Source organism: Ascidiella aspersa, chromosome 6 (assembly GCF_963924565.1).
Source record: "Ascidiella aspersa chromosome 6, kaAscAspe10.2, whole genome shotgun sequence".
Taxonomy (NCBI): domain Eukaryota; kingdom Metazoa; phylum Chordata; class Ascidiacea; order Phlebobranchia; family Ascidiidae; genus Ascidiella; species Ascidiella aspersa.
Genome location: NC_139452.1, coordinates 17,996,263 through 18,021,668, shown reverse-complemented (window position 1 = coordinate 18,021,668; position 25,406 = coordinate 17,996,263). Strand labels below are relative to the sequence as shown.

General features: G+C 36.4%; 1 protein-coding gene across 2 annotated transcripts in view; it reads left to right on the top strand.

The window, feature by feature from the left end:
• Positions 1-9,613: 9,613 nt before the first annotated feature.
• Positions 9,614-25,406, top strand: part of LOC146140582 (uncharacterized) — a 35,141-nt gene continuing 19,348 nt past the window's right edge. The window contains exons 1-8 of one of the 2 annotated variants that reach the window (XM_083391187.1): positions 9,614-9,726; positions 10,603-10,637; positions 12,948-13,017; positions 15,613-15,727; positions 16,052-16,262; positions 18,461-18,639; positions 24,471-24,562; positions 24,817-24,967. In XM_083391187.1, the coding sequence (XP_083247313.1) occupies positions 9,668-9,726; positions 10,603-10,637; positions 12,948-13,017; positions 15,613-15,727; positions 16,052-16,262; positions 18,461-18,639; positions 24,471-24,562; positions 24,817-24,967 (912 nt within the window). In that variant the 5' untranslated portion in view covers positions 9,614-9,667. Of the gene's footprint in view, positions 9,727-10,602; positions 10,638-12,947; positions 13,018-15,612; positions 15,728-16,051; positions 16,263-18,454; positions 18,640-24,470; positions 24,563-24,816; positions 24,968-25,406 lie in introns of both variants that reach the window. The other variant, XM_083391186.1, reaches the window with a different exon arrangement.

Sequence of the window (25,406 nt, the reverse complement as noted above, 5' to 3'; positions counted from 1 at the left end):
GGGTCTGGGGGATTGGGGGGGAGTCGTACAAGTTTTAGTAAAAGTTTTCCGCTAGGTGGCAGAGTTCTGAGGGGGTGGTATGTGGGAGGTGAAATTCGTCCAGTAATTCTTTAATATGGGTTTGTTTCCTTTGTGGCAATACTCGGGTGTAAAGGGCTTTATTAGATATATTTTTATTTTCTATATTATCATCCTTTGCCTTTAGAAGTTCTTGTTTTGATTTTTCCAGGTAGTATTGGTTGAGTTCACGTTTTAATTTTTGGAAAGTAGCAAAGGTTTGGGGGTAGTTAAGGGGACTCATTTGTTCCCGTAATTTGGCAAGGGTCGAATGTTTCTGGGCTATTTCCCGGGATTTTTCTACGTTAAGTTTTTTAGCTATTTCTTTATGGAGGTGAGCGATTTGGGTTTTGACTAGAATCCAAAAATTAAGCGGGTCATAGTCCTGTTGTATTGATTTAAGCCGGTTTAATTTAATAAAAAGTGGTATTTGGAAGTCGGGGTGGGTAAGGGTGCGGATGTCGTTTTTCCAGAGGCCGTAGCCTCTGGGGGGAGAAATGGGGATGTGAAGGGTGAGGGTAACTAGGTCGTGGTCTGAAAAGGGGGTTGGGGTGAAGGTGTGATTAACGGGGGTAATATTGGGGGTAACATAAAAACGGTCAAGGCGGGATTGGGAGTTATGGGTGCGGAGGGAGAAAGTTTTGGCGTAAGGGTTAAGGGTACGGAAGGTGTCGGTGAGGGTAAGGGTATCTAACAGGGTAATTAAGGGTTTGTTGGGGTGACGGGATGGTTCTTGGGGATATTTATCAAGGTGGGGCTGGAGAACGCAATTAAAGTCTCCAGCCAGGATGGTGGGGTGGGGGGAGGTTACGTAAGGGTAAAGGTTGTCGAAAAATTTGTTGTTGGCTAAGTAGTTGGTTTTACCGGACGGGGCATATATATTGGTTAAATGAATGGTATGGGTTAAGAGTATTAATATTGCAGGAAATAATTTTGCCGGTGAGATCTGAGAAAATGTCTAAAGGGGTAAGTGGGGACGCAGGAAATAAAATGGCGACCCCCCCCCCCCCCCGGAGGAAGACCCTTCGGAGGGACAAGAATTAAAACAACCTACACCCGGAGCCCACTCGGCAGCCCAGGTTGACTCAACCTGGGGTGTCGAGTGGGTCTCCTGCAAAACTAAAATATTAACACTTAAAGTTTTTAAATAATTGAAGACAGCATTACGTTTAGTTGCATTGCTTAAGCCATTTACATTAAAAGTTGCGATTTTTAAATGTGACGCCATTTTGTTTATTGATAAAGGGTTTTAAAGTTTTAACATTTTTTTTAAAGGATGGGTTTACGAAAAATTGGGGGGGCAACTAAGGTTGAGTGTTAGGGAATCGTCCCCACACTCTGAGCATACAAGGTTGCGGTCAATGGAATAGCCATTGCAGGCCGGACACACCAAGTCAGTGTAGGGAATTTTGTGGGATGTGCCGCAAGTGTCGGACGGCGAGACCCCTAAGGGTCTCTTGGTGCGCCAACAGGTTGAGTACCTTTGCCCGGTTCCAAGTCCGGGTCCGGTGTGTTGTGGTGTTGTTTATCCTCCTTCTGCTCCTCTTCATGTTGCTCCTAATGCTGCTCCTCATGCACCTCCTCCTTGTGGCCATGCTCCTCCTCCGGCTACTCTCCATGTACATGCTCCTGCTCTGACTCTTCCGATGCTTTTGTGTGTGAGCTGTCCGTACTGGACACTGCTGATGTAGAGCTGATGCCTGCTGATGGTAGGTCCGCGTGTCGGATGTTCCGTAGGGGTCTCCTTCCACCTGGGGTACTGCAGTCTGCTGGCAGTATATGGGGCAGGTCCTCTGGTCTCCCAAGGGGAGAGGAACCGATCTCTACATGGCTTGCGACATCCTGGTTTATAAAGGTTGCAAGTGTTACATTATTCCTATCTGGTTTGTAAGCGTTGCTTATGGCTTTGCGTAAACTTTCAAGTCTTTCTCGCTCTTCATTATCTTTGTTTTTCTTTTCGAGTTTTCCACAATTTGCAATGAGGTGACCTGATTTTTTACAATATTTACATGTTTCAGGTTGGTTCGGGTAGAAAACTCCAATAATGTGGGGGCCCATCTTAATATCCTTTGGGATTGGCTTTTTTTCCACAGTGGCACGATCTAGGTCTAAGGTTAGTTTGCCGTCTGTTATACGGCGTGAGTCACGTAAGTCTTTGACCGACTTGCAAGGTGGTACGTTGGCCGAAAAAAAATCTTTTACAGTGTTTTGGGCGGTTTGGCACATAACATACCTTGACCCGTATCAGCGATGGCTGATATGGTTCAGCTTCCTTAACAACACGAAGGGTTTTAAGCTTCGTTGCCAAGCTTGTAGCTTGTTCAACGTGGTGGCAACATAGTATTGTCCTACCATTCGGTTTTTGTATGAAACTTTCAAGGATATCCTTGTAGTCGAACTGTATTTGCTCGAAGAGTTCATAAATCTGAGGCCTTGTCTGGGGTGGGGAGAAATGGACCTCCACCTCTCCCGTCCGGTCGACAATAAGCCGGTTAAGATCAAAGTCTTTGCAGACGTTTTTTATCCATTCACGCCCGGCTTCAACCATATTGAGAATGGTGACCCGAGGCGGGTGGAAAAAGAAATAAACAAGTGTACCTTTTTGCAGGGCGGGTCAGAGATGAAATAAATCCATAGGATTGAAGATTCGACGAAAATAATCCAAAGTTTTCTGAGCTCTGAATAAATAAGTCTGTACTCTTGTAGACACGCACAACTGAAAAGACCTCGAACAGCAGCAACAAAAACGTATACTGAAAACTGTCTTTACACTATAAGCGTTCGAGTTCAGCCAGATGCTAAGCCTCGCGGCCTCAACTCCTTTAACACGTTTAAAAATACTACTTGACAGTTGACGGGAGGTTCTACAGTGCTTTCGACGACGAAGAGTGTGCTGCAGCACTTCATTGCTACGGAATACTTGTTGGAACAACTCCAGCAAACGAAAGTTTTCGATTGAGCCGAAACCAAAACTTCAGCTTGGCAGCCAGGGCATGTCAGTGAGATTCTGGTCGCACATAGGCTTATAGATTTGCTGCTAGGAAGCTCGTCCGGGCTTCGTTGCAGTCTTTTCCTTGGCCAGTTGTTGATAAGCTTCGGTGTGCTTGACTTGATGTTGGCGTTGGATTCAGTGTTGAAGTCCGGCGAGTTCTTATCAGCATCGTTTAGAATGCTGCTTACGGCTGAATTTGGATCGTTATCAGCGTTGTTAGCGCCAACGCTAGATTGGGGTGCAACTGCCTTATCGTTTGTCTGTCCGTGTACTTTGTCTTGCTTGGGCTCTTCTTGTCTTTTCACTAGCCGAGGAAAATCTTTTTGACGTTTGGGACAATTTGCTTGTTTGTGACATTTCTCGTCACAATACTTGCAAGTAAACACTTGCCCATGATATGTTACGTAAAATTCACAGTCCGCCATCCTAATATAACTTGGTAAAGGGTTTTCTTCGAAGTCCGTTGAATTCATTGTCAAGATTCTCATTTCGGTTAGCAACCCAACCTTGTCCTTCCTGTGTGTCACCTTTTCAACTTTTCCAATTTTGCCGATATTTCCTCAGCTATATAAGTTCACTGGGGAAAGGAAATGGCACCCAGCCAACTGCAATGTTAATCTTTTCATTTTCGTATAGTTTAACAAATTTCACTGATTCTGCTGTGCAAAGCTTCGTGTAAAGTTCCAAGACATTTTGTCTATTGGTGCAAGTTATGTCGACGTTTTGGCCTCGCATTTCTGCAATCTCAACCAATTTCTTCAGCGGAAAATCCATACGTTTTATAAGATTCAGAATTTCGTCTTTTTTCAATTGATTAACTGTCCTCATAAAGGCAATTCGGCCTCTTAAAGCTGGCCGCATTTTTATTCACTGCCTGAGCGTAAATTGCTCTGCTTGTCATTTTTCGCTCTGCACTCCACGAGCGCCAGACTGGGAATATGTATGCATTACTTATGAAAGTTAAAAATATTATACACTATGAATTGCCTCCAGTGGCGTATACAGGGGGCGGGAGTTCTTACCCCCTTTTTTGTAAGTGATATTATCGTTTTTTGGTCGTTTTTGTCATGGTTTAACAAACTGTTCGAAGCGGCGTGCCTTTTAAGTAATTGGGTCACGCGTCTTAATCTAATGCGAAACCAAAATCGAGCGCAAAACGCTGTTTTTCGTCTTTAGTTTGGTCGACCGTAAACGCTGGATAGTTTTTCTCTTTCGTTATTTGTTTAGGACGTTTAGGTTGACTGTCTAATAATTAAGTGTCAATCAAGCGTTATTGGGCGAGCGACTAACGTGTAACGTCTGGTGTGGAGTTCGCAATTGCCCTAAATGCGTTAAGTTGCAAAAGTAATATTACGTTGTAAAACGTGCTGGCCGTCTACAAAATGCGCTATAGGGTTACTTAAGGTCAACTTTAGGCCAATATTCAGCGAGGTTATGCAGTTATGCACAGTGTAATTGTCAAGAATTCGTTATGTCAATAGTAACTTTGTATTCTTTGCAGTACATTATTTGACTGCATAACAGATCATGTTAGTCAAAAAAGAAGCACTAAAACCCAACAATGCTTTAAAAAACAGGACCGAATTGCTTAAAACTTCTGTGTGCAGTGTTTTATTGTACCCACTATTGGCAAAAATATAAGTTTTGGCAACAACCTGGACGGTTGACATAATACAGTTTACAGAACTGCTTCAAAATGACAGTTGTTAAGAATGTTAAACATATGGGAGATGTTTTTATTATAATGTACACATGTTAGCAAATTGTTTGGGCGATTTATTGCTGTGATTGTAGGCCCTGTGGGGTAGATTAAGATTAATCCCTTCCCCAAACAAAACCAAGGTTATATAATTTAATAAAAATATACTAGGATTCGATATTCTGGATTCGTTATTCTAGATTCGAAACCTATTATTCTAGAATACCTTGGGATTCTACTTTGAACATCCCTAATGACAGCACATTAGCGAAATAATCCTATAATTTATTCAAAAAATAGTCTAAAATAGGGAAATTCCCGTTATCAAAAGTATTATTTTTATTAGGTTTATTTTAAGAGCACTTAATATTTTTTAGTAGCACTGAACTGAACCTTTATCTAACCAGAAAAAAACATTAAAATTTTCCAAATTATTTGTTTTGTTTGGAAATCATACATATTCTTGTGTAACAAAGTCGGGCGCTGGTCTACAATCCTTCACAACGCACATTATTTGGCTTCACAACGCACATTATTTTGGATCAAGTATTATTATTAAATACTGATATATTAATAATGGCGCTCTTTCACTATTGTACGTAAAAATTAATAAAAAATTTTTTTTCTTCAAATGCCGCATACCACAACACATTGTTTGGGTTAGGGTGCGGGTTAGCGTTTGGTTGAGGGTGGGTCAAGTTATTATTAATAATAAACAGAATATTACTTGACCCACCCTCACCCAAACGCTAACCCGCACCCTAACCCAAACAATATGCGTTGTGGTATCCGGTATTATTATTATTATTTTTTTTGCATAACTTTTCAGGTACAGTAGTGAAAGAGCGCCTTAATAATTGACCCACCAACGCCCAAACGCTGACCCTAACCCCAATATTATGCGTTGATTTAATAACTGTTTGACCGCCGTGTTAGAATTCTAGACCAGCGTTCCCAAATACATGTGGTTTTCACCAGAAGCTATTAGACCAGATGATTGGAAAGCCCTGCGGAGAGATTTTAGCTGTCATTAATTAAATTGGTTCATTTCATTACAAAAGGTGTAAGTTACCTCTTTTAGAAACGTAAATATTATTTCTTTAAACCTGTAAGTTTGCGTTTGATTGTTAGTTATCAGTTGGTTGAAGTTTCAGGTTTTATTTGTCTCCCCATCCACGCTTAATACAATGCACATGCAAACAGAAAAGTAAATAATGTTACCGGATTTGGGGAAGGATCAGCCTTGAACCACAAGTGGTTATAAAAAGAGACCGACCCTCTCAATTTTAGCAATATATAAGTTTGAATTGGCGAAGAAAAAAAGTTGTGAGGAAAAAATCATATCAACACGATTACGACTTTTGCAAAAAAACAAGTAAATTAAACACAGCTACGCACATAGCAATAAATAATACATACATGTCATAAACTGAAAATATATTATTTAAAAAACACAAAAAAAAACATCAGTTTAAATGAGGCGTTGTGAAATTACCGAAATAACCATGCGTTGACATACCTTTTGCATTTAAAAATCTCTAAAAAACAGTTTTTCTATTATACTAAATAAATGCCATGTTTTCTTCCTACATTTACATTTATAAATAAGGCCGAGGGAGTTAAATCATAAAGAAAAAGCATTTTTTTAAATTCTATAAACACGCGAAAAATAGTTAAGGTGTAGGGGTGGGCAATTATTTTTGGCCGCGAACTGCATGAGAAACTTACAATTTAGTGGCCGACCGGCTCAAAAATAGGATCTGAAATACACGCAATATGACGTCTTACTAAAACAAATATGCTTACGTAGCCTACTTGTTTTTACGTTTGGAGTTGTGCGAAAATGTGCATTTTAAGTCAAATTTAAAGAAGGCCACAAGTAGGGATGTTCAAAGTAGAATCCCAAGGTATTCTAGAATAATAGGTTTCAAATCTAGAATAACGAATCACGAAAAGGCCAACTTACCACACGCGTTTGTGCAATTAGGCGCAACAATCCGCGGTAAAACATTAAATTATATCGGTTCCAATTACCCGAAATAAATGGCAGAATTGGATTCGAATCCCATCTGGATTCGAATCCAAGGATTCGATATTCTACTTTGAGCATCCCTAGCCACAAGACGTTGCGCAAGGCGCGAAAAAATTGTGATTATGTTTGTTTGAAAATGCAAACTGTAATTTAGATTTAGAGGAGCATGACACATTGGGCACAAACAAAAAAATGTACATTTCTTGATATATTGGCGTTTATCAAGTTGTGGGGCGCGTTGACTCAAAAGCTTTTAAAATACATAAAAATTTGGGTACACTATGCACGATCTGTAATGTAGCTTGATAATAAATTGCAAAGCCAAATGGGTCGAGTAGATCGACAGCATCTTGATTAAGACGTTTCGATATGAGCTTGTATCATCTTCAGTTGATGTGACTGGGAAGCACATTAAAGATCACTTATAAGAGATGGAAGACACACACAAACATATGTGTTTAATAACATCTGTGATCTAGCCCCTCGGAAGTTGCTTTATGACCAACGATTACGGCTTCCGTATCAATAGTACACCGAAAAGCCATCGCAGACTCGCCGAATATGTCGATCTATGATGCAAGCAGAGCAAGCCAGAAAAACAACTGTCCTGCAGTGAGGTTCGAACTCACGACCTCCGGTCAAGCCGGGACCGTCGCTCTACCAACTGAGCTATGCAGGCTCAGAGAGGAGCGAGTCGAGAAACAACCATGCGCCAATACTTGCACATTTTGTTAGTACAAGCAACTTCACACTGGGGGATCATCAGTCCGTATCAATCAATGAAAGACACACACAAACATATGTGTTTAATAACATCTGTGATCTAGCCCCTCGGAAGTTGCTTTATGACCAACGATTACGGCTTCCGTATCAATAGTACACCGAAAAGCCATCGCAGACTCGCCGAATCTGTCGATCTATGATGCAAGCAGAGCAAGCCAGAAAAACAACTGGCCTGCAGTGAGGTTCGAACTCACGACCTCCGGTCAAGCCGGGACCGTCGCTCTACCAACTGAGCTATGCAGGCTCAGAGAGGAGCGAGTCGAGAAACAACCATGCGCCAATACTTGCACATTTTGTTAGTACAAGCAACTTCACACTGGGGGATCATCAGTCCGTATCAATCAATGAAAGACACACACAAACATATGTGTTTAATAACATCTGTGATCTAGCCCCTCGGAAGTTGCTTTATGACCAACGATTACGGCTTCCGTATCAATAGTACACCGAAAAGCCATCGCAGACTCGCCGAATCCTGTTTAACACCTGAAAGGTGCTAAATAATGGCCCAACTTTCGAAACTCAGACTGATAACAATTGCGTCCCTTCTTTTATAAGTGATGCTTAATGTGCTTCTCAGTCATATTAACTGAAGATGATACAAGCTTGTATCAAAACGTCTTAATCAAGATGCTGTCGATCTACTCGACCTATTTGGCTTTGCAATTTATTATCAAGCTACATAAAAATTTTGTACAAAAAACGTACAATGTTTTGTCTTTTTTTCAAAGCTTTAAGTTACCGTGTTACTTGCGGTACAACGGCCATATTGCAAAGAAGATATAAATCAAGAGAAACACACAACATATGGCAATAACTAAGTTAGGTTAACAAAATGTAAATCGGCATATTTCAGAGCTTAGAAAACAGTTCATATTTTAAAGACGGAATACATTCAACGCGCAAAAAATATATAAATATTAGATTAATTTTGTTGAACTTTCGGTGGAGAGAGTGTCACAGTGCAGATGACGCTATTTGTCTGTAAATTTACCAAAGCATTGCGTGGAACATATGGACAAAGACAAAAGAGATTCACATGAAAGCGAAAACAATTTCCGTTTTAGTATTTAAAACAGGCTAAAAACGAATTTAGGGGGGCGGGGGTCTTGACTATAGATCCGTCCCTTCTTGACTAGATCCGTCAACTTGCCCTTGTTTTCGCTTTGCCTATATATTTTAACGTAAATAAGCCGCAGGCAGTATTAAATTGCTTGGCCGGCCGTATTTTGCCCAGGTCTGGTGTAGAAGATCTTGTTTGTAACTAAGTACAACAAAACATCAATGGTGTCATATAAAATATTTGACAACTATCCTGCATGCCACTTGCTATATGCTAAAAATGTTTGTAAGGAAACCATATTTTTATGTTGATATTTATGAACTTGCTACCAGGCATAATATTATTTGAAAATACCACCTCTGGTAATTATAATTGATATCCAAGTTTTCGGTGACCTATTCAAGTAGCCGTCTTCAGGGTGAATGACATGGACTGTTCATAATGCAATGCATGACAAAAACATTTAGGAAAAAAGAAAATAAAAAGCACAGAAGCAACAACACACTAACAAATAACTGTAGCCTCTTATTTTTAAGTTTGTTTCTGTCTGTTTTGATGATCATGGTAATACCCTTCTGATGAATATTTCCTGTTTAACAAAGGTGCAGACTTGAATGCTAAACATTAACTTTACTGAAATCTAGATATGCTTACGCAGAAAATGAGGAAACACATACAAATATTTGCTTCTAAAAACTTGGCATGTTGACAAATGTTGTTAATGGTCTTTCATCCAGGACCTTTTTCCTTTGTTTATGTCATGCATTATTACAAGCAATCAAAGTAATAGACCCTGAAGAAGGCAACCTAAATATGTCCCCGCAACATTGGATAACAATAATAATTGCATCAGGAGATTTTTGGAAGAGAATCGTCGTTATGTTTTAGGGTTCTTGCAAATTGAATGCAAACAGCCATTACTCTAATTTTTACTTTTTGCAATATCTTGTTTTTACAATTATGCATATTTAAAAAAATTGTTTTGCTAGTAATTGAGTTTTTGTTTGGAAAAGGTACCTTTTTATTTGATAATTTGATATAATGGATTTTGGGTCCAGTCATGTGTATGCTGGAGGTTCAGAGAATACCTACTATTCAAGGTATATAAAAATAATTTTTGTTAAACTACTAATAATACAGAATGTCAAATATGCCATTATTTATATATATTTACTTGCAACTTTTTGCTAAAATTGCTTTGAGCACAATTTTTCTACTTATACCAGGATGATGAAATGTCTTGAAGGTAGGTCAAGATTGACTTTATTAACCTATAGTAACAGATTTAGAGCAGGTTGTCATGTGGGATTTGTTGGAATTCCACTGGCAGCCTTTGACTCCTGTGTAACATATTGCAGAGTAACACTGTAAAGACAAAATATATACCCTATAAAGCATTTTTTACAGTTGGTAAACTTCTCGTATTAAATTTGTGTTAGTAAATCATCATTGAACCTTCTAGAGTGCAACTCCTCTATGGATATTTATTTTGTCCACTATCAACATGCTTTAAAACACCATTAACTTGCAACTAGTCATAAAACTATGATGGATCAGTGTAGTGTCATTTAGACCCAGGTTAAATTACCCTTTTCTTAAAAAAATAAAGTTATTATTGTGGCATAAAATAATGTTTACTTGTTTTAACTGCAAACAATTGGTTTGCATGTTAGCTAGTCACCTGTTGTACTGTCTGTATTAAGATGGAACAAATTGAATAGACAGTTTTCAGTTAAGACTTAAGTAACCTAAACCTTCTAACCATATCATGAAATGCGAATTGTGCCGTAAATCGTTATGTGGAATTAGAGATGACAACCATGTTATATATTTTTTAATTTGTACCATGACTTTTTCTGGTTATCTAAATGTGTAATATGAATTGCCCTGGTTTTAGTGCATTTAATAGAAGACAAAGTAAAAGATACTGGATAAATGACATCTTTTCCAATTTACAATGCTGTGTTACTTTACAGTGTACCTAAAAAACAAGATGAAAATCAAGGCAAAGGTAAATACTTTCTGTCCTGTGTATTTATTATTTCCCTCTATTTATAATACAACATTTGCTTTTTATTAAGGATGTATTTTTCTATTTGCTTAGTATTTATAACAACTCTAAATGTGGGACTTATTGTTTGTAGGGATGCTTAGAATAGAATTTTGAATCGTTTAGGTTCAAATCCAGATAATTGAAAATCCAAATATTTGTTAATATCAGGTAGAAACACCAAAATATCTTTAAAATGCATTGCTCCGTTGTGGAAGCTTGCTCATGAGATTGGTATGCTTGGATAATTGTCTATCGCTGAAGTGAAACATTTATAGTGCTTGTTACAAGACCGGTTATTCACTAGTTACTACTCAAGAGGCCAATATTCAGTGTTTTCACCCAGCATAATTGTTTTGAAGATAAATAGATTTATATATAAGGGAATATTAAGTCTTTTCCAAATGGCAATGCTTGATTTTTCAAATCCTAATCGGGCTACTTTAAAGATGGTTAAGAGCTGCGGGTTAGAACTCAATCTTTGACTTTAGAAAATTCTGCAAAATCATGTATCATACTTTTGACTTGCGTTTGCTTTTATCGGTAATCTGCTTTGGTACAATATTTATAAATAGTTTAGTCTTTAAAACAAATTTGAATATTCAATATACAGTTTTCATATGTTTAGCGGATTTTCTTCTTTTAAAACTTTTCAAAAGCTGCTCATTTTTTTCAACTTAGTCTGAGTTTCATTTGGAGACCAAGACAGCGTTGGTATTTACCAGTTACCTGCTTCATTTTTAAACCAAAGCTTTCCTATTACTCTTTAGAATGATTTTCTATTCCTCTTTACAAATTTGTCTACTTCTGGGCAGTGGCGCAGGGCATGGCCCCTCAGGCCCCCTGGCTACGCCTATGCTTCTGTGGCAGCAATATTGCTTGTAAACTGGTCTTTGGTCACACAGAGCAAGCAGGAGCAGATTAACGATTGTCCTTTGTTAGTGGGCATTTAAACTTTTCAAGATAGCTTCATAAGGTTTCTTCATACCATGACATTATAAGTAGGGGGAATATTTTTTGTTTTTTTGGTCAAAAAAGTCAAAATTTACACTTTGGGTCAAAATTATTTCAATTTAAAATCGATTGAAAATGTGCATAAATGGTTTACAAAATTAAACAAAAAACTATAGTTAGCTTTTTGAAATTGCCGTTCAGTTGAACATTGAGGTTTGAATTATATTCAACAACATTTTAACTGTGTTATATCTTCATTATGAGCTATACGATAGACACAAGCCGTCAGAAATAACCACCCAGGACTAGTTTATTGCATTAGCTTCAGCTCGAACTTTGTTTTTGCTTTATATAGTTATGTTTCTCTCATTTGGACAAATGTAATTAACAGTATTTGTTGTATTTTTTCACTTGTTATTTGCAATTATTCCATTTCCTATTTCAATAAAATGCTGGGTTAGTTTTGAGCAATTATTTTTTTTATAGATTATTATGTGTGCTAAACTTTCATGAGAGAATACCCTGGTATGCATGGTAACTTTGCACTAAATAACACACACCTAGCAGTTAAGTAAGACTTCTTTGAATTGTTGCATGAGTGGTTTAAATTAGATATAGATTGATATATCGGTTCACCGATAACTTTGGGGACAATATCATGTTCCTACTGCTATGTAGATATCAGTTTTTCCGTATATTACAGCTTTTCCTTAAAGCAAACAAATTTTATTTTTGGAACTTGCAAACTTGTCCCTTTTTATTCTCATGGCTCACTGATTTACCGCAGAGTTTGGTTTGTAATGTTCAACATCATACAAATTTGATATGCAAAATTGTATCATTAAATATGTATACATGAACAGAATGTTATTTGCATTTTACTTTTAATTATTTTAAATTATGTCCATATTCCAGGTTTATAAAAAATTGGTACTGGTATTGGATATTCGTTTATAAAAAGTTTAGGTATATCCCATCATAGGACTAGTAACATTATTTCCCTGATGTTGCCTTTGGCCATTTGGTACAATAAAAATGACTGTTAAATAAGGTTTGGCAGTGCCGCACATAATCCTTTTTTAGACTTGCATAATAAAACCTTATTTTTAACTTGCTTGAACTACTTTTAACATTGTATAATAAATTGGTTCCGTTGTAAAATATATAAATGATTTTTCATTCGCATTAAGAATTAGCCTAAAGAATTTTAATGTGAAAATTGTCCTACAAACCTTTAAAGTGTGTCTACTTTTTTATTAGACTGAATTGTGATCATCAATATATTTATTAACACTAAATATATACATTTTACCATAGATCAACAAAGTAAGGAAAACATTCTGTATGATCCAATATATGAGTCAGTAGAGCATGCTCTTCAAACAAGGTAATATGGTAGATCTGAATGTTTTTTTTAAGTATATACAGAAGTATTGTTTTGAGTATTACATACATGCTGTAAAGTTAAAATTAGTAAAAACTAATGCAGGCTAATGTTATTGCTACTTAGTACTTGTTTCATACCCCAACAACGTTTTATATTATTTAATTAATGATTATGATTAGGTGAAAAGTACTGCAATAAATTAAACACCTGATATAAGTAAAATGATGGCATATTAATGCCAGCATTATATTTTTTTTAAGGATTGGTATTGAAATTCATAGATGTACGAGTCATAAAGCCACCTTTAAAGACCATAATATTCGACTTTGAACAACCCCACTAATTAATAAACTTTTTGTTGTTGTATAACCTTTGTTTTTCATTTTTAATGGCATGTCTTAAAAATTATTTTTCCTTAGATTTGACTCAATTTTACAAAACAAAGTGCATTGTTGCTTCATGATTGTTAACATGGCATTCACAAAAAATCCACAGATATATTTTCTAAAAAAAGACCCAATGGTTACGATTTGGTTGCGATTGGTTAAACTAACGGTTATATTTATTTCAAATGCTCATAACTAGGGGGGTTTAAAGTAGAATATCGAATCCTTTTCTGTCGTTTATTTCGGGTAATTGGAACAGATATAATTTAATGTTTTACCGCCGATTGTTGCGCCTAATTGTACAAATGCGTGTGGTAAGTCGGCCTGTCGCTGCGGTGACCACTTTATAGTGCTTACTTTAAATGTAATCTGGTAGTGCAGTGTCAGCGTTTTTTCGGGCGACCAATTACTTCGCGTCTGGCGATAGTGTTCGTCTAATACTTAAGTGTCAATCAAGCGTTATTGGGCGAGCGACTAACGTGTAATGTTAGGTGCGGAGTTCGCAATTTCCCTAAATGCGTTGAGTTGCAAAAGTAACATTACATTGTAAAACGTGCGGGCCATCCACAAAATGCGCTATAGGGTTACGTAAGTCAATTTTAGGCCAATATTCAGCAAGGTTATGCAGTTATGCAGAGCATAATTGTCAAGTATTCGTTATGTTAATAGTAACTTTGTATTCTTTGCAGTACTTTATTTGACTGCATAACAGTTCATGTTAGTCAAAAAAGAAGCACTAAGACCCAACAATGCTTTAAAAAACAGGACCGAATTGCTAAACAATTCTGTGTGCAGTGTTGCATTGTACTTACTATTGGCAAAAATATAAGTTTTGGCAACAACCTGGACAGTTGACATATTACAGTTTTACAGAACAGAACAGTTAAAGAATGTTAAACATATGGGAGATGTTTTTGACAAAGAAGGGTATAGAGCAGGGGCATGATCCATCCCAGCCAAACCTGATAAAGTGATGATCCACCAAATAGGAATAGTAAACATATTGGACACGCTTTTTTTTTTGTATGGTGCTTTATTTATGTAAACGCGATAAGTTGAATAGTTAATCTTGTTTAGTGTTTGTTAAATTTTCTTAGTCAGGGCGCATGTGGCGAGCTAAGCGAGCGCGATTTTTTTGGTATACCGGCATTTCTTTTAAATTTCTTGCAAGTTTTCATTAAATTGCCGAAAATACAAAATGTTAAAAAATAATCTCCAATATTTTTGAATAAGTTTCCCATTAACAGTAACGAAACGCTGATCTAGTTCAAAAGACCGCATCAAAACGGAAACAAGCCGGACGTAGAAAGATGATTCTCGCGAAGCGGGAACATTTTTTGCAGTTACGTAGTTAAAATAGTCAAAAAGTATTTGAAATGGACTCGTATCTAGTTTGTCAAAGAAGCGGCGGGCCGAATGAATTACATTGGCGGGCGCATCCGGCCCGCGGTTCGTAGGTTGCCAACCCCTGTTTTAGACTTTAGGTCTTACAATAGCATCGAATTGGGGCTTTCTGTCGCTCACTGATATCCTCAAACGCTCACAACGATTAACATTTGGGAGTCTCGTTCTATGCTTGATTTTTTACAAAATTCATTAACACTGATAATTGGTATTTAAAAACACTGTAGAAAGTTTGCTTTTTAAGGCTACATTAGAAGATCCGCACAAAACGCTGAAAAGATCCGCAACCGGATCGCGATCCGCCATTTGAACATGACCGGTATAGAGTATTTATTTATTGGCATTTTTGTTAAGGGCTGGCAACAATTAAAATATGTATGCAATAATTTTTTTTGTCATTCCTAAGAGATCCTAGCAGAATATTTCCCACCTGGCTAATCACCCAACTAATCTAGAAGTCTTAAGTCAAGGTGGAATATTTGCGACCCACTCCTGTTTTTGCTTGCAGAAAGAAAATTAGGAAAAGAAGAACATGAAATATGTTACCAAAACCAATAAACCTATGGCGGCATATTACACCCTAAGATGAGTCGATGCTAATGAAATCACCCATTTTAAATTGCCCTATGTTTTGCTAAAATATAATTATATTTATAATTTATCTATAAACCAAATCAAGGCATACAGTAGTCCATGTTATAAATGAAATATTTTTTTTGTTACCCCTTTATTTATTAGGTAAAATTTGATAAGTAGGTGCTTGATAAATTTGGTCTATGATAACAATGTTTTTTAACTTCTTTAGCAATGTTCAATCTGCCAATGTTTCCAAGGCCGCAGAAGCACAAAGAAATAAACCAGCTATTCCAGAAAAGCCCCTGAAATATAGATCTTTGTCGTTATCTGATAAATTGAGAAAGGTACAGTTTTATAGTGTTCATGGCATGTTTGGCTGCAAAAGTAACACATTATAAAGCAGTACCTTAACACAATAAACTTGTTAAAATTAATTTTTGTAATGTAGTATGATAACCAGTTGTGTGTTATTTTTACTTGATTAATCACATGTTTTGGTATGTAGCAAAGTAAATTGTTAAATTATTGTGATGATACTTTTACCAGTTGCATGGCCCTTGTTTCTCTGTTTATTTATCTAGAAAGTTGGAATGACCTAATTAACAATACAGTTGACATTAAAAATAATTAATATGTCATTATAATCATTTGTATATTTATTACAACAGGCACTTGACAACAGGGAAAATCACCTACTAAAAAAGCCAAGTATGCCATTACCCCCAACACCACTTCAAAGTTATAATTTAATAAAGACAGAATCTCTAATTACTTCTTCACCTGGTGCACTGCAAACACCAACACTTACATCAAAACGCACTGCCCAAACCTTTGCTGTCCCTGATTATCAAGGAGCAACCCTAAAACCAGAAGTAGCAGGTTTGTGGACTACTTTGACTGCAAACAATATAAAAGTTGAAATGCTAATTTCAGTGAAATATATATTATGGTTAACATACCAAATGTGTATTCCAAGGAGCTAATTAATTCAATGGGCATTCTGGTGCCTATATTTAAAAAAATGATAAATTCACGGTTTGATACCACAGACCTAGGCCCTAAATAAACCCGAACTAGAATTATTCAATGAAACATGCACAGTGCACACACATATGTGTTTTAACGACTGTGATCTAGCCCTTCTGAAGCTGCTTTTGGCTGACGTTTATGGCTTGCGTATTATTAGTATACCCAGTGGCGTATCCAGGGGGAGGTTTGGGGTTTCGGACCCCCCTTTGCGTAAGTGACATTATCGTTTTTTGTTCGTTTTTATCAGCGTTTAAACTCACCGTCCGAAGCTGCATGTTTTTAAATGTAATTAGGTCACGCGTCTTAAACTAATGCGAAACCAAAATCAAACGCAAACACCGTTTATGTCGTTTGTTTGGTCGACCGTAAACGCTAGATAGTTTGTCTCTTTCGCCTTTCGTTATTCGTTCGGGTTGGGTGATCGGCATGTGTGTGTTCGACAATTAAATCAAGCGATGTCCGCTTTATCTCTCTGAAAACGTCGAGTTAGGCGGTGCTGATGTGTCTCGTTGTTTGTTGTCCACGTTTATATAAGATGATGTTGGTGTAAGACTGGGGTCGGCAACCTACGGCCCGCGGGCTGATGTAATTCATCGGGCCCATTGCCTCTTTGACAAACTACTGTACACGAGTCTAATTCAAATACTTTTTGACTGTTTTAACAACATAAATGCAAAAAATGTTCGCGCTTCGCGCGAATGATCTTACAACGTCGGCTTTGTTTACGTTTTGATGCTGTATTTTGAACTAGATCAGCGCTTCTTTACCATTGCGCCATGGAAAGCTACCGAGTGCGTCGCGGAAAAACGGAAAACGTATTAAAAAATATTGGACATATATTTTTTAACATTTTTTATTTTCGGCAATGTAATAAAAACTTGCAAGAAATTTAAAAGAAATGCCGTTATACCAAAAAAAATGGCGCTCGCTTCGTTCGCCAGGTATGCCCTCACTTTAAAAGGTTATCAAACACTGAACTAGATTAAATAACTATTAAAGTTAACGCGTTTCTTCGAAGTAGTTTTATATGTCGCGCTAATCGAACAACACCTGGGAAAAACGGGAAAAACGTTTAGTATTGCAGGTGGCGAGAGACGTGCTTGTAAAGTAGCATAGTCCCGTACATGGATCTACCAAAATCAATCACATATATCTCACGGTCTTGTTTTCGTTTTTCTCCTGAAGTTAACAATTGCACGCTAAGCGGTTTCGCAGCTGGCGCCTGACAGGAGTTTCGATAACGCGCGTGTTCGCTTTGCGTCGTTTCTTTTGCTGGACATTAATTGGCTGTTTCTGATTATTTTTTTCTTGTTTATGGCGTCATTACCATCGATATTTTATGACGTCATATCCGTCACTATTTTATGACATCATTAACGTCAGACGAAAAAACGGGGAATTCCCTAAGTTTAAAATTCGGGACCCTCCCCCCCCCCGTTTTGAATTTCTGGATACGCCCCTGAGTACACCGAAAGCCATCGCGACTGACCGAATCTGTCGATCAATGAAACAAGCAGGACAGGCTAGAAGAACAACTTGCCTACAGTAAGGTTCGAACTCACAACCTCTGGTCATACCAGGGCAGTTGCTCTACCAACTAGGCTACATAGGCTCCAAGAGGAGCGAATTGAGAAACAACCATACACCAATGCTTGCTACATTCTGTTAGTACAAGCAACTTAACATTGAATGGGACCTACAGTATGTAGATCGTAGCAAGCTTTTGCGGTTTTTATGGTTGTTTCTTGACTTGCTTCTCTCTGAGCCTGTGTACCTCAGTGGGTAGAGCGACGGTCCCGATATGACTGGAGGTCGTGAGTTCGAACCTTACTGCAGGCTAGTTTATCTAGTCTGTCCTGCTTGGATCATTGTTTGACAGATTTAATCGGTCTGTGATGGGTTTCGGTGTTTCACTAGAATTTCTAATATGTAAAATATTGTATTTTGGTCCCAAATTTTTTTAAATAAAAATTAAAACTTTATGTCTATATTTATAGAATAGTGGACAAAATTATCATGTTCTGTTACTAACCTTTATTAAGCTTTAGAGGCATGGGATTCAACTTCATTGAACCTGTCTAACAAACCCACTGTGGTGCCAAACCCATATCAAGAATATGCTCAACAGCACCTCTATCCAAAACTGCCTTCCTCTGAGACTTTTAAAGGATGTGATGATTTAAAGAGTAATGAACCAGCAGTCCCTTCTGCACCACAGCTCACCCTGGTAAAAAGCCTAAAATTTTCCAAACCAATTAAACCCAGTTGTTCTAGAAAAAGTTTTTTTAAGAATTAAGCTATTCTGAAACAGTGGTTGTTAACTGCCAGTCCACTAAAAAAATGTTGGCTGTCCATCAAAATGTGCAAATTTAATTGCACTTCTCATATGTTAAATTTGCCTTTGTACAGTCGGTCCAGAGTAGATAGTGGCACTCTACCTATATATTGACAGTTTTTAGAGTGACACAACTTGCAGTGTTGTGTATTTTATGCTGCTTCTCGATTAGGAATACAGTTGGAATGACATTGTAATATCAACCCTGTAATGCAGTGTTTCTTAATCTTTTTTTCATCAGGGCTTATCTATAGACCTCTTAAAACATGGTGATTGGTGGCACACCTTGTGAGCAAAGCAGGCGCAATTATTTTTGGGCACAGGGATTTCTACAGAGATTTTTCCAAAATTTTGTTGCAAGTTTTTATTATTGACCTCGTAGTTAGTTAACCAGTGTAAAATAATGCATGCCTATTGCGCTAAATCGAAAATAAAGGTAAAAAAATTATGTTAAAATTTATGTTTTAATTTTAAATACTTTTTTCTATTTGCCTGCGGTGCAGCAGTGTGCTGCTAAAAAAGAGAGTGCTATAATGACTAGCCATTCAGCAGTCTACAGAATCAGGTCTATATCCTCGGTTCGCAAAAGGATTTTTTTGTTTTTATCCGTCCGGGATTGTTAAAGGATCAAGAACTACTGTTCTGGAACAGAAAGTATTAAATCTTAAATATTGAATCCAACGAATAAAACCATACTTATTTTTAGTAATCTTTTTTCACTATTTTATAGGGAGATACATTAAAATTAGGGCGATTATTAATTGAAATTTTTACATATTTCGACCTATTAGAAATACATTGATTTAAACAGCATATTGATGTTTGAAGTACTACATTAGTGTCTTGGCGTCTTGGCGTCGTCAACCACACGTCTTTATGTTTTACTGAAGATTTGTGGTTCACAAAACAATTATTTTGTTGGGATTATGCAGAACTCTTAAAAGCTTAGGTGATATTTTCGGCTTATCAGAAAGACAAACAACTATAAAAATGCCAAAGAAAAACAAGACGCTGGTTATTTTAGAAAAAATGTAGTCAACATACAACGTAAAAATAATTGCAAAAAATTAAATAAAAATTGTTATCGAATTAGGAAAAAATACAGCAAATACTGTTTAATACATTTATCTAAATTAGAGATATGAAACTATATTAAGCCAAAACGAAGTTCGAGCTCACCCTAATGCGATAAACTAGGCCTGGGTGGTTAATACTATCAGCTGGCTATAACGTATATTGCTCTAATAAAGATATCATACAGTTAAAATGTGAATACAACTCAAAACTATTTTTTTGATAAAATTTAACTGAACGACTATTTCACAAAGCTGCCAAAGTTTTTGTTTTAATTTTGTAAGGATTCATGTTCTTTTTTTATCGATTATTGACTTGAAAAAAATTTGACAAATTTTGACCTAACGTGTAAATTTTTAGAAAAATTTAATTTATTAACAAGTCAAAAAATAATCGCCCTAATTATAATAAACCCTTTAGTGACAAACAGCAATTAATTGCAAAACAATTTGCTAACATGTGTATTTATTTTAAAACAGAAATACATTTTGGTGTACTTGGGTAAAATACAATTTGTAAATCTCAATAGGCCACCACGAAAAATAGAATTACTTCCATAACTGAGTAACTAATGCATAACAATTATGCTGTGTCTCAATCTATTAAACATTAGTGACCGGTAAGAAATTGTAAAAACTCTGTACTACTTGCATTACAAGTAGTCATTTGCCTAATAATAATTAAATCTTAATTGATTCTTCTATTTAAAACATTGTGCTTTGAATAAAAAATGAGATTGTTCTAATTAAGCAATATATCTGCCTAATTTTGATTCTAACTTTTTAAGGTGTTAGGATTCTATAATATACTCCAAACATTCATAAAATTGTTTAAAAAAAATCTAATATTATCAAAATAAAAAAAAATATTTAAATAAATTGGCACTACAAAAATAAATTTATGTCCAGTGTGCAGAATTTATGTTTCTTGAGTTATAAACATTTTTCAGCTAACATAGGTACCAGTGGTTTGGAGGACTCTTTTTACATTCCAGAAAACTGTTCCCAATCTAATTTTACATTTTTGAAAACTTGTGCCAAAAATCCAACTAAAGAAAACAAACTAACTAAAGCAAATGCAACAGTACCCCCTCCCCAATATATTTTAGATAGACTCATAGTTACTTACCGTTTTGGTTTTTCATAATAATTTAGACAATCTTTTACCTATCCCCAAACCCAACCCATAATGTCATCACTAGGGACATTGCCAACATTTACAAGTTAGGTCAGAAGTCAAATCTGATTAAAAATGCAGAAAAATCATTTACAAAATTAAAAATAACTGTAGTCAGATTTTGAAATTGACGTTCAGTTACAATTTTAACCAAATTTAATTACATTCAACATTATGTTATATGTTTATTAGAACAATACATGGTATATGCAAGCCGGCAGAATTAACCATGTAGGCCCAGTTTATAGCATTAGGTTCGGTTTGAAGTTCGTATTTGCTTTAGATAGTTGTGTATCCCTGATTCGGACAAATGTATTGAACAGTATTTTCTCTGTCTTCTTTTGCTTGCTTTGCAATTATTTCATTTCCTATTTGGATAATATGCCAGGTCGTAATTTTATGCAAATATTTTTACCTTGTATTTCAACTGTTTACACGGCATTATTAAATGCAACCAGCGTCTTTGTTTTCTTTTCCATTTTTATAGTTGTTTGTATTTTGACATGACAAAATATCAACTGCAGCATTTTTGAGTTTTGCCTAAACCTGAAAAAATAACTCACTGTGTTTGATCGGTTGTTAAAACATCTAAACCGAGCGACTGACAACGCCAAGAGACTAATATATGTTGTTCAAATGACGGTCAAAGTTTTGTCCAAAAAATTTTTTTTAGGCCTAAACATATCACAAGCCAACAATTTGTTTTTTCAAAAGGCATGATATGTTAGATCGATTTAGTGGTATATCAGGAGTCCGGAAAAATCCGAAAATGCCATTACTTTTGCTGAGTTGGGTCTAGTTTTTGAGTTTTTGCTTCTTTCTACATATACCATGAAAAATGTATGTTAGTGAGTCACATGATTTAATAAAAACTGTAGCCATGTGAAGCAGCTGTTTAGTCGAGTTGTCTGGCACAAATTTCTCACTTGGGTGGTAAATAAGGCCTTAGATTAGTATAGTGTCTCCCATCAAGGAGTAACATAAGCTTTGTAGCGCACTAATAAGAATATTCTATACAACTGAATGATGTGATACAGCTAGACAGAGAATGACCCAGATGTTTTTGCTACATTGGCGAGTACCTGATGAAAATACAGCGATTCAATGCACAACATTTCACCAAAAGAGCTTACAAAGCGTACTTTGGCATCAAGGTGGGAGATCAAGATAAATGCTGGACCCCTCACATGGTCTGCAAGCATTGTACTGAAACTTTGCGCTTATCTAAAAAAACAGTCAAAGTTAAATTAGGTAGCATCAAAATCTATGCGATTTGAAATCCCTAGGGTTTGGCGTGAGCCAAAGTCACTATTGTTATTTTAGAATGAATGGCATGTTAGGTTGAAACCAAAAAGTCCCGGCACTATCCCAACATTGACTCTGCCTTACTGCCAGTTGCACACTGCCCTAAAATTACTGTTACAGATTTATGTCTCTGCCAGATCTGATTTCGGATAAAGCTGAGGTGTTGGATGTAGCGGTTGATAAAGATGGCAATAGCAGTAGCTATGACACCGACTCCTCAACATCTTCACAAAAGGGTAAACCGAACCTTTTACTCAAGATTTTGTATCTGTTAATTGATGCATATACAAGAATTTGCGTACCATCTATTCAACAGATTAGATTGCAAAACGAATATACAGAAGCTACCACTTTTGACCATTTCGCCACACCCTCGTTAAGTGGATTCCGACATGTCAGTCAAATAGATTGTCTTGGGATTGCCACAGTGCATGCTCTAGAGCTCAACAACACATATTCCGACACTACTTGGGAGGGACGAACTTCCATATCAAGATCTGATTCAAGGAGACGATCATCAGAAAGAAGAAGACAACCATCAGAAGAGAGAAGCTTTCACAGAAGAAATAGCCACGAACGTTACCCAGAAAGTCTAGACTCTTATGATCTAGATTATCCGACAGTTCCTAGACTACCTCTGAGAAGGAACATGCCCCTTGGTGTGGGATCTTCTAGAGAGCGATCAGTTTACAAACTGACAACAGAGATTTGTATCCGTTAAATTGATGCATATACGAGAATTTGCGTACTATCTACTCAACAGATTAGATTGCAAAACGGATATACAGAAGGTACCACTTTTGACCATTTCTCCACACCCTCGTTAAGTGAATTCCGACACGTCAGTCAAATAGATAGTCTTGGGATTGCCACAGTGCATGCTCTACAGCTCAAAAGCACTATTGGAGACGTTTTTGTGCGTCAAACAACATATATTCCAACACTACAAGAACTACATTGAGGGCTTATCAAGCGCTGCGTATTTGTCTCAGCGTTCCATTGAGACTTATTAGAAATCTTGTAACTTCAAATTGATCAAATGTGCAATTTCGTAGAGTCCAGAGTCCAGCCCTGACTCTACAGCCTGTATTCTGCCAATTTACGTAACTAAAATAGCGTGGACATTTAGCAATCCACTCATAGGGGTGTCTTATAATTCATTTACTCACAATACATGGTTGGAAAATATTCCACCATATACTATTCCATATTTACAATTTCCAGTTGGCGGCCATATCAGTTTTAAAATTTGGTACTGCACATGTGCGTGTCGGACTCGGGACTCTGGTAGTTTTATGCGGTCTCACTCGAGTTCCGAATCCGACTCCAGCAAAACAAAGAGTCCAGAGTCCCGAGTCTGTCTGCGACTTTGCAGCCCTGATTCTAACCCTACCCATTTTCCTTCGCTAACCACAAACAATGGCAAACAGTCTGATGCACAAATGATGATTTCAGAATGGAAGTGCCCAATCATCCCAAACCCTCTCCCTACAGTTTTAGATGATATTTAGGCCAGCCGTTTTTAACCATTTGACACTTGCGGCCTGTTATAAAAAACAAAAACCTTTCACAGACCATTAGTCAGAATTTCCATGGTGAATAGTTATTAACTTTACAAATAAAGAATGGATTTTGTAGGACCTGCAAAAATTTATTTCTACTTAGGACCGGCCCGTGGACTGGCGGTTAAGACTGATGTAGGCAATAAAGATCTTTTTCCAATAGATTTAGTATTTATTTCAACATATTTTGGGACTTGAACAATTTTAGGTTTGGGTCCTCAAAGGTGTATTTAGTTTTTTTACGTTGTTGGTATTACTACTGTGTTATTATAGTTAGTTCTGCATTAGATATTGTTACCTAATAGGTCATATCGTGTTTTCCTATTGTTTTTTGTGAGTGAGATGTATTTAAGAAAAATGTTGATGCATTTTTTTTTGCTAAATTTATTGGGATTTAAAATGTGAAATGTTCCAGACCCTTGTTTTATTGTAAAAGCAAATGTTAATGACCATAACTATGTGGGTAAGATTTAATAATAAAATTTTTTCGTTTATTTGAAAAACGTTTTCCTGAAACCCCTGGTAGATTATAGTAAAACAATTGAGCCACAGATTTTTTTAGTATGGACCCCAATATGTACCACTTAACATATTATTGATTTACAGACCAAAAGTTCAACTACCACAAGGCCTTCTGCTCCACCAATGTCCCAAAGTATGAAAAGAAGATACTGTGATACATCAAATGGCCTTTTTTGGTTTGTAATTACAGTGGAAAAGTATTTTCATTCTTGAGAGTGTCCAGCCAGTTTTTCAGTTATAATTGATGGAAACTGGCAAATTACAATTAAATAAGAACAACTATTTCTTAATAAACTTATAATTAATGTTTAAAATTGACATTTTATGACTATAAATAAAGCTATTTCATAATGTATGTAGTATAATGTTAGGATTATATGGTTAATTAAGTTAGGTATTACAATACATAGTAACAGTATTTTTTTGTTAGCACAACTGAAGAGTCCGTTAACAATTATGCTGATACCAATGTTGTTTGTATTAAACTTGGAGTTGTTGGCCAGTCCGGATTAAGCCATGTGGTGGATGGCCTACCTAGTCAATGTCTTGTCTGCAATGCATCAAACTTAAACTCTACTGGGGTATGTTGTTTTATCCTGTGGTTTGCCTAATGAAATAAAAATTATATAACATATGTTATTGTTTTTGCCTCTTTTTTAACTATTTAAAATGAGTTTGATGAAGCTTGTAATGTTGTAGTAATGGATTTCTTAGTGTGTCTGGTAGCAATAAAATATTTGTGTTCTATGTAATGATTATTTTGTATAACATGACAACATCAATGTTTTTGAGAAACAAACTGCATTTGCCGATTTGGCTTCTAATTCATTGTTTGTTTCAAAACTGTATCAATATAGCATTAGCTAATTTTTCAATATAGCATTAGCTAATTTTTCAATATAGCATTTGGCTAATTTTCAGAAAGTTAAATCCTACATTGTCAGTTTATATCAGTGATTGTTTGACATTTACATCATGCAATACCAAAAAATATAAAAGAAGGCACAATTATCATTATAA